The following is an 11156-nucleotide window of genomic DNA, read 5'->3' on the forward strand; positions in this document are numbered from 1 at the left end:
CAGAGGAATCAACAACCCAGCAACTCAGAATCCAAAATTTTTGACTCAACACTGAATTCTTAAACGGCCAGAACACCCCAAACTCGAAAACTCAACAAATGGAACCGAAACAAACTGACTGAAACCCCAATATTACTTGAAACAACCAGAAATTTTTCTGAATACTCAAATCACCAGAAAAGGAACTGAGATTTGTAACTCAACTACTAAATTAGAGAATCAATTTCATAGTTGAATGAAACAGCACATGTTTTTGGATTTTTATGAACCTATTTGCTTTTTTTTTTGGTTTTTGAATTTCTAACTTCTACTTTGAATCTGGAACTAGAAAGGAAAATTTTCTGGAAGCTAAACTTGCTATGAAAAAGTGAATTTTCGGCTGAACAGATCTCCCCCTTTCCTCAAGACATTTCATGCCTTTTTATAGGTGACCAAAGAGGGTAAATCAGATTTTAGGTTTTCTTTTTAGTCTCTCCCTTATTTTCAGTTTAGTCCCTCTATTCTTGACTTGCTAAACAAGTAAATGCATCACAATTACTGAAATCTACACTTGTACCCTATTCTAGAAGGTCCTACAATTCCTAAACTACCCTTTCCCTACTTTGAAATTACTATTCTTAAAGAAGCTACCTCTTTCTATGCCTAAAATGCTCTTCTACTAGTCTGAAATTTACAGCCCAATATTAACTGATCCCAACTCCTTCATCTTAGCTAAAATTTAACTAAAACTAACTAACATATGATCTATTCAACTAACCCAAACAACCTATCTTAAACACTACATTAATTAACACTAATGCTGAATGAACAATTAATCAAACTAAAAACTGAAATCAGTCTCAAACAAATTCCAACCCAAATTCATTAGCTATACCAACGACCAAATATTATTTAAGCATTCAAAATCAAAACAGAACAGGAATTGAAATTAACCTAACCTATAGCTAACAATTAACGGGCAACATTGTATCGACCCAAACTAATCAATTAAGACGATTCTAAAATCAAAACCATGATCAACCATCAAACAAAATTAAAACTATAACTGGGGAAAAGCTTGATGACTAAAACAAATGAAACAGTGAATCAAAAGAACAATTAAACTATACTAATAAACAAAAATAAAGCATAAAATTAACCTGAACACTTAATGAAATCAAAATCAAGAAATTGTAACTAAGACTTTACTCATGCAGAAAAACAAAAAGGAAAAGAAATGAAAAATAAAAAATGAAACAAGAAAACTCACTGATACACGAAAAACTCTGGCCAGTGGTTGTTACTCCAAAACTCCCCGAAATTTCTGACCCGTAATATCCCTAACCATATGTTTTCATAAGAAACCCCATGGTTAGGGCTATTAAGGTCCGAAATCATGGAGATTTTGCTTGAGGGCTTTGGCCGGAAACTTTAGATTTGATATTCGAGCTGCTCCGGGCAGATTCGAGAGACAAGGCCATGGGGGTTGGGTAGAGGAGGCCCAGGCGGTCACAGGGTGTTAATTTGGTGGTCGATGGCAAAAGTGGTGTTCGCCGGCGGTAGGGTTCCGGCGAAGGATATGAGGGCGGCTGGTTTTTAGGGTTGGAGTATGGGTGAGGTCTGAGAGACGAGATAGGGGGATAACGTTTGGACACTAATATACTAAACAATCCAAGCTTCTCGTCCGTTGGATTAATTAACCTCGACGGCCCGGATTGATCGACGCTAAACGGCGTCGTTTCGCTAAAGGGGGGCAGACCGGGTTGAAACGGGGTGTGGGCTTGGTCCGGTTGGGCTGCGTGTTTGGCCCAAATTTGGTCTTCAATTAAGACCAATTTTTAATTGTTTTCCTTTTATTATTTCAATTCATTTTGTATTATTTTCTTTATTATTTTCTGACTTTATAAAAATGCAAAAACAATAAGAATAAAGACCTGATATATTTTCAACGTTAAGATAATTAATCCCTAAAATTGTTTAAAACCTATTTCGCGACAAATTCAATAATTAACAATTAAAAATTCAAAAGTGGACTATTTTTGTTATTTTCTCCATATTACGTTCTAAAAACAACTTAGCCACTAATTAATCCTAAAATATGAAATTAAATCCTTAATGCAAATGTCCAGTATATATTTTTTATATTTTTCATATGGATTAAAAATGCACCAATAAAAATGCACACAATCAACAAAAAATGCCACAAAATTCACAAAAATTGTAAAATAACAAATAAATTATTTTGTTTGAATTTTGGGAATAACTCATGTATAGGGCAAAATCACGTGCTCACAAAGTGGAATACACTGTAGGAAATTTGTCATTTTGGTTGTTTACAACACTTTATCTTCATTACATTAAACTCGAGTACTCTGATTTGCTAGAATGTAATTTGCCTTTAATCTTCATGTAATTTTTATGAAATACCTTCAAGTTCTAGGTAATTTCTGTATATAACTGTCATTTGTAATTAAGGTACACAGCCAAAATATGAAATAGATACAGGAATCATATAAATAAATTATCCACAATTAATCTACAAATCATCTACAAATTATTAACAAGACAACAATTTAAATACATTTAAACTATATTTTAACTACAAATCATCTACAAATTATTAACAGGACTACAATTAGACTACATTTAAAGTACATTTTAACTACAATCTGGAAACAGTTTACATTGAATGAATTCTTCATTAATATTAGTTGTTTTGTATATAGTAAATATTAAAGTTTAACTAAGCTATAAAAAAAGCCTGACAGAATACATAAAATCATATTAAACATAAATACACAAATTGTAGTATACTTTATAATCACCTTCAAAAACTTGAACGATTACACAAAAAAATCAGATAATTTGAACTCACTAACATTTATTTTGAATAATTATTCTAACTACAAATTGGGCGCATTCTTGCAAGTTCTTTTGTTATGCCCTTCACCTCCACAATTTCCACATGACACCTTGTACTTCTTTGACTTTATTTCATCAAATGTTTTATATCTTTCCTTGTGAGGTTTCCCTGGCCGCCTTTTATCTCTCGCATGTGGCTTTACTACCTCATCCAAAATATGTTGTGGCACATCCCATTTGCTTTCATCAGGAAGAGGATTTACTGGCATTTCATAGGTAAGCAGAAGGCTCTTCCTTGTGTAATACGGAGAGCCATAGTTTTCGTATGTTTCATTCCTGTGCCTTAATGCTGCCAAAGCATGCGCACATGGAAGTTCATCAAGTTGGAATTGTCCGCAACTACATTTCTTGTTTTCTAGACACACAATGTACCACTTCACACCATCTAACATAGTATGTATATGATATGTTGAAGCCCTCATCTACAATTGAAGAACAAACATAAATAATAATATATCAATCATTAAAAAGGATTATCCACAACTTACCTACAAATCAGCTACAAATGCATTACAACTTATCTACAATCTACAATTACCCACAATTTGACTACAGTTTATCTACAATCTGGAAACAATGCATATTAAGCAATTTATTTTTTTGCACCAAACAAACAGATCCTACCCTTAGTTTCTGAGATAATGTATTGTTGTCATCCAATTCTTTGTTGAATTTGTACCCAAGGTATGTGAAAGTACCCATTGCCTTCAATAACTTCTCTTTCGTCCAACGTTCAAGAAGCGTCCTCATATACTCTAATAGATCAAATATTGGCAGCTCTCTTGCCTCTTTTGTTACAACATTCAACGACTCGACAATGTTTGATGTCATAGTAAAAGTTCTATTCACCGTTGCATGTACTCTTGACCATCTATGATAGCCAATATCATATAGGTAAGATTTCACACGCGGGTCTACCTCTTCAATCTTCAACATCCTTTCATTAAATTCATCCAGAGTGTATGATCGTGCTGTAGCAAAGTACAATTCATGTAATTGTAAATGTCCCTTCTTGAATTTGGACCTTATATTTATCCAAATATGCCACATGCAAGAGTAGTATGGCATGCCCGGATACACAATTGATGTTGCCTTCAGTATACTCTCATTCCTATCTGAAACAACACACATTGAAGGTCTTTCACCATATGCTCCTTGAATTGCTCAAAGAACCACTTCCAAGACGCGTCGTTTTCAGAATCAACCACAGCATATGCCAAGGGAAATATAGTACCTACATTTTTAATTCATAAAATATTAATTGGCAGCCCTGAAAAGGTATATAAAAATATAATTAAATAACAACTACAATATATATTCAGAATATAGACAATTTATCTACACTTTTTTCCTTTAGCTACAAAATAACTACAATATAACTACAGTTTATAGACTGCCTACAAAATAACTACAAAATTATTATATTATTTACCTGTTGCATCCATGGTTCTTGCTGTAAGCATAATCCCCCTGTAGGCTGACTTTAAGAATGTCCCATCAACCACTACTACTGGCCTACAATGTTGCCAACCACTTATTGATGTACAAAGAGCAACAAATGCGTATAAGAAGTAATAATCTGCTGCCTTCTTCAATTTAACAATAGAACCAGGATAAGTCTCCTCAAGAATATAAAAATATTTGGGTAATTTGCTGTAGGAGTCAGACAGATTCCCTCTCAAAAACTATAAAGCCTTTTCCTTGGCTCTCCATGCTTTCATGTAGCTTAGGTTCAGTCCATGTTCGGATAACATGTCAGTTTGTATGTCCTTTGGAGTGTAAATAGTCTTAGGATCACAATACTTGGGAACGACCATGCTACCAACTACAGCTGCAGTACGTTTGTGCTGTATGAATGTTTCGTCCAATAAGGAGCATGTGTGTTGTCGGCTGAAACTCCTTATCTTGAACATTGCCGAATCATTAATTGACGTTGCCTTGAAGTGCCATTTACAGTTTTCAGCAACGCATATAAGCCAGTAGCTACAAAAAAAATACAATATTTAATACAGGCTATAGATGTAGAAGCAACAAAAAGGACTGTTTTAACACTAATTCGTTAAAAACTACAATTAATTACAGTTTAACTACAATTAAACTACAATTTATAAAAACCACATATCTTCACTAAAACACTGCTTTTACTGATATATTCTCCACAAATAAATTCATACCTTCTATGACTAGATCTTTTTACTCTGAACTGGAACTTGTGCATCACAGAAAAATTCTTCATTGCAGCAGCTACAGTTTGCTTGTCCTGATAAACTTGCCCTTCTTCAATATATGTTTGCGTAGATTCATTTATTATTTCACTTTGATATTCCTCTATAGCTGGTGAGAATGAAATTTCAAGTAAGTTTAGGGATCCAGACGAACCTGCAGCAACATAGAGATAAATGTAGTAACTATGTAGATAATTTTGAAAACAACATTGCTTTATGAGCTTCAGTACATTGTTTTTGTAGTTAATTTGTAGATAAATGTTGTAATATTTTAGATAACACACTAACATAATAACTCTCTGAAATGTCGAATTAAACATACCTGCACTTGTGCTATCGTTGGTGATTGCCAATTCCATATTGAAATCTTTTACGCTTATACATAAAGGATACGAACCTAAGTTCTTATTCTCTTTTTTGGTCTCCATATACACACGAACCCCCATATCATTCCTAATCTCCATTGGAGGACAATTGTCGTTCACAATGTATTTGATTTCTACAATTTTATCCGATGTATCAATCGATAGTTGTTCTGCAATTGTAGAAATCAGAATTTTGTAGCTTGCATTTTCATCTACCACAATGGCATCAACTTCAAAATCTCTAAATCTGCCATAGTGATCCCAATTTCCATTCAATTTTAGCATTATTGGGATTTTTGACATGATTTCGTGTAGTTGAGAGAAAAAGGATGAAGAACAGATATAGGTTCGACAATTTGAGTACTGAGGTCGATGAAGAACAATTTTGAATTCTACAATTTGTATTGCGTTGTAGAATTTGTAAAAGCAATTTGAGTACTGGAGCTTCTGAAGCTTGCGTTGTTTTAGAATTGTAGTGAATGAGAGAATTATGCAGCAATGAGATCTCTTTCCGTTTCAAAATTCGAATTTAATGTGGAAAGAATCAAACGCAGATTTCGTGCCTTCTTTTTAGCGCGTTTTAAATGGCAAAATCTGCCTAATTATGGATTGGTATATAAATTGTAGTAAAAGTGTGGATTGAGCGGGTAATTAACAAATTATGAATATTTTTGGTAATAAGGTTTCATATATGGTATAGATAGGAAAAAATCCCTTAAAAAAACAAGGCCCAAGATAATGAAAATTGAGTCTGGCCTGCTTTGCATACAATTTTGAGAAAATCTCACTTTATATCCATAAATTTCAAACTATTTAATTTTTAATGCCCGGGCCCAAACTATTTATTACTTCTACCCATATGGCCCAAATTATTTACCCGCTAATTTCAGCCGTAACTTGCAAACAAATGGAATAGTTCCCGCTAACAAGGAATCTTGAAAGAGAACCTCAAGTGGTGAAATAAAGATTCAAACAATGGCTGAACAATCTGTCTTTGAAAAAATAGACCAGGATTTGTGCAAAAACATGAAAAAATTTGTGCAAAAGCATGAAAAATCTGACAAATCTCGTATCATTCTCCGGCAAAGTCGATCTTCAGGTCTGTTCTCTTCTTTTCTTTTTTTTTTTTTTTTTTTTTTTGTTGTCAAAACAACTAAATTTGTGCAAAAACATGAAAAAAATACAATCTTTATGTCAGGATTTGCTGTATTTGTTTTTTTAATTAAAATTCCTGAATTTCTTTTCTGGGAATTAAATAGGTATTCAGGAAAAAAGAGTTGAAAAAAATGGCAGAGCAGCAAGTGAGATCTAAAAAAGTGAATCAGCTTCGACCATCGGATTTTGGGGTTAATATAACTGTAAAGGTTATTAGTAAAAAGTCAATTGCACAGAGAAATCGTCTTGCTGAGTGCTTGGTGGGTGATGAAACTGGAATTATTATTTTTACTGCCCGCAATGATCAACTTAATTATTTTTCACCAAGAGTTTAACATCAATGGTTGATTTCCTGAGGATTTATCCGTAATGCATGTCTTGTTTATGGTTTACAATGAATTTTTTTTACGCTTTACCTGTTGTATTAGATGTTCTCTCGAAGCAAAATAATGTTAGGATTGAGAAAAAATGAATCTTCATCGTAAGAATTTGCTTGTATCATCAATTGGGAACAAATATTGTTAAGATCTTGTCATTGATGGTTGAAGGGGTTGAAGTATTGTATATAGGTGTTCGTAACACGCAACGGAAGACAATAACAATCCTAGGCAGATCTTTTCGTGTTTAAAATTTATTTATATATCAATAGATCAGATCTAAGACGTACCTGGTGAAGAAAGTCTCGTTTCAAATTCTTCGATAGTGCGAAGACTCTATGCGTATCCACACCAAGACCGATCTTTGCTATCAACTCTTTGATCAATAAAACCCGCGAACAAATTGAACGAAGAATATTGTGTTGAAATTTTTCTCAAAAATATCAACTCAAATTAGAAGAACAAGAAACACTTTTCTTATAATTGTATTTTCTCTCTTGCCTTTGTATTGCACTCTCACTTTCACAAAGTGATTTTCTTCTCAAGAAATAATAATAATGCAAATTTTCTCCATCATCCTTTATATATCATTACCTACAAACTCATTTTTTATTTGGTTAAGGTAATAATTTACTTAGGGTAAAAGTTTATTCCAAAAATAAACTTTGTATAATTTTCCATAAAATTTCGAATCCCATTCAGATGTGTTTCGGCGAATAGTAATGTCACGTGATTATTCTAACTCAAAGTTGGAATTGCTTTCATATATTAATAGAATATTAACCTCATTCCAAATGGGATGAAATTGCACGTGAGTCAATCCAATTTCAGATTGGAATTACTAACAAGCCATTCATTTATTTTATATTTTATATGCATCTCTTATATAAATAAATATTAATTATATATATCACATACATATTTCAACCAAGAGATATATTTTAATTTTCTATTCTAAATAGAAAACTTCAATTCGTTCACAATATTAATTATAGTCTATGTGCTAAAGAGTATAATAATATTTCATTTGGACTAATAATTTATTTATTTGACTAATTAAATTCTATAATTTAATTATAAAATAACAATATAATTAATCCTTTAGCAAAGATCAGAACACTCGTTAGTGTGTGACCCCATAGGTTCAATACTAAGCCGGTAGCAAATTGATCACATCAATATACTAACCAACGGTGACATCTAGCAACACAACTTAATAACCGGATAGAATAAAGTATACAATTTACTCTCAAGAACCAGTAGAAGAATAATGTAGTAATTCCTTCTGTCCTTAAAGCTCTGGATCACCCTAGGATATGGTTCAACTGTCAAATCCTAATAGGCGACCAACTATGTGTTCATGTCAAATATAATCGACCATTGAATGACCTAAGAAACTCTTTTCTTCTTTCATTCAATTGTCCTGGCCAAGGTCTTAATTTAGTCGTTTATAATTTATGACAACATGGAACTTAAACTCATTACCAAAAGTTGAGAGATTCCATCTTGATCAATCACTAATTCTACAAGTATTTAATCGCAGCCAATATCCTTTCAACTATTGCCATAGGGCCATAGATGTATAGTATCACAGCACAATAAATAACTTGTCAATTACTATGACGATCTCAGGTCAAAGGAAACTCTTACATCACATTCTTCAAGAGAATATCCTATTGACAGTTTATGGTAATTCTAACCATTAGGAATTATCCAATGAGTCGGTTCAATGACCATATCTCTATATGTGCCATCTATCTATGTGATTAAGTTAATGAGATCAACTAATCTTTATCCAATAAAGACGATCACATAAATATTGATCTAACCGGATTACTAATGTCCAAATTAATAATCCTACGATCAAGAACAAAATTTAGATTAAATTGTAAGAGATTTCACTCTCATTATCATGATCTCCATCACAATGTCAAGTCTCAAAATTTAATCAAGGACCTTATCAAATTAATCAAGCAATTAATAACAATGATAAAAGAATATCAAATGCCAGACATATTTTATATCAAATAACGTTCACAAAAATATGTTCAAATCATCAAATATGATATTGGATCTAGGGCATATCTACTATATCCCTAACAATTTCCCATTTGCACTAGAGTCAATCGCTCTTGTACTTCATTCCCAATTTTCACTTGTGCTTGTCAAACTCCTTTGCGCCAAGAGCTTTAGTGAATGGGTCTACAACATTTTCCTTTCCATCAACTTTTTGAATCTCGACGTCTCCACGTTCAATGATCTTTCTTATCAAGTGATACTTTCGCAGAACGTGTTTGGATTTTTGGTGTGATATTGGTTCTTTTACTTGAGAAATGGCTTTAGTATTATCACACAACAGTGGAACCGCACCTACTATTGAAGAAACCACACCAAGTTCAGTTAAGAACTTTTTCATCCATACAGCTTCCTTAGCAGCTTCACTAGCTGCTATATATTCTGCTTCAGTCACTGAATCAGATACTGTAGCTTGTTTGAAACTTTTCCAACTCACTGCACCACCATTTAAGGTGAATACATAACTAGAAATAGATTTGCTATCATCTCTATCTAAAGAGAAACTTGCATCAGTATAACCTTCAAGTTTCAACTCAGAATCTCCATAGATGAGGAATTGGTCTTTAGTCCTTCTTAAATACTTAAGAATGGTCTTCACCACCTTCCAATGTTCCTCACCGGGATTTTCCTGATATCGGCTAGTCACTCCAAGTGCATAAGCCACATCAGGACGTGTACATGTCATGGTATACATGATAGCTCCCACTGCACTAGCGTATGGGATCCTACTCATGCGTTCTCTCTCTTCAGGTGTTTTAGGACAATCCTCCCTACTGAGAGTAATTCCAGTGCCTATAGGTAGATAGCCTCTTTTGGAATTATCCATATTATACCTCTTTAAGATGGTATTAATGTACAAAGACTGGGAAAGTCCAAGCAGCTTCCTAGATCTATCACTATAGATCTTTATTCCTAATATATAAGCTACTTCTCCCAAGTCTTTCATGGAGAACTGTTCTGATAGCTAAATCTTGGTACTTTGCAATGTCGGTATGTCATACCCTATGAGCAATATATCATCAACATACAACACTAAAAATATAATTGTACTCCCACTAACCTTTTTGTACACACAAGGTTCTTCTTCGCATGTAACAAAATTGAACTTTTCAATTGTCTTGTTAAAGCGAATATTCCAACTTCGAGAAGCTTGCTTTAGTCCATAAATGAATCTCTGTAGCTTGCAAATTTTATTATGATCAGACGAAGATGTGAAACCTTCAGGTTGTGTCATGTACACATCCTCTTCTAGCTCACCATTAAGAAAAGTTATTTTCACATCCATTTTCCATATTTCATAATCATAGTATGCTGCTATAGCAAACAAAATTCGAATAGATTTGAGCATTGCCACGGGAGAGAACGTCTCGTCGTAGTCGACTCCTTCTTTCTGACGATATCCCTTGGCAACAAGACGGGCTTTGTAGGTCTCCACCTTTCCGTCTGCTCCAATATTTTTCTTAAAAACCCATTTGTGAGCACGTCATTTTTGCCTTATATGAATTACTCCCATAAATTCAAAACAAAATAACTTCTTTTCATTATTTGCAATTTTGTGGATTTTGTGACATTTTCTGATAATTGTTCGCATTTGTATGTGCATGTCTATTTTATTTAATTCATGAAAATACAAAAATACACTGCATTTGCATTTAGGATCTAATTTTGCATTAATTAGTAATTTAGTGCTTTATAAAAAATGGGAAAAATCACAAAATAGTTTATTTTGCACTTTTAATTTTAATTTCGAATTTTGGTGGTTTTTCTTTAATTTGGTATTTGATTAGTTATGGTAATTATCATTTATAGTTAGTTAATTTAATTTGATAGAATAATTTGATTAGGAATTAATTTAGGCTTTATTTTAATTTTAATTTAAAAAGAAATTAGAAGAAAAATTGAAAAAATGAAAAGGAAAAAAGAAAAGGGAATAAAAAAAAACTTAGTTCTGGGCCAAGCTTATACCAGCCCAAGTTGTCCCGCATTAACTCATCCAAACTAAGGTCCAATTACGCCACAACCCGGTCCAAGTGATCAGCCATGGAGGCCGTCGAAAC

At 33.1% G+C, this 11156-nt stretch overlaps 1 protein-coding gene across 1 annotated transcript; it reads right to left on the reverse strand.

The window, feature by feature from the left end:
- Positions 1-2882: 2882 nt before the first annotated feature.
- Positions 2883-4718, reverse strand: LOC104230514 (uncharacterized). The gene is made up of 5 exons (XM_070151755.1): positions 4654-4718; positions 4334-4554; positions 4031-4135; positions 3517-3872; positions 2883-3323 (listed from the first exon to the last, which is right to left on the reverse strand). Exons 1-5 carry the CDS (start codon positions 4716-4718, stop codon positions 2883-2885), a joined length of 1188 nt encoding a protein of 395 aa, XP_070007856.1.
- Between the last annotated feature and the right edge of the window lie 6438 nt (positions 4719-11156).

This window comes from Nicotiana sylvestris, chromosome 7 (genome assembly GCF_000393655.2).
Source record: "Nicotiana sylvestris chromosome 7, ASM39365v2, whole genome shotgun sequence".
Lineage (NCBI taxonomy): Eukaryota > Viridiplantae > Streptophyta > Magnoliopsida > Solanales > Solanaceae > Nicotiana > Nicotiana sylvestris.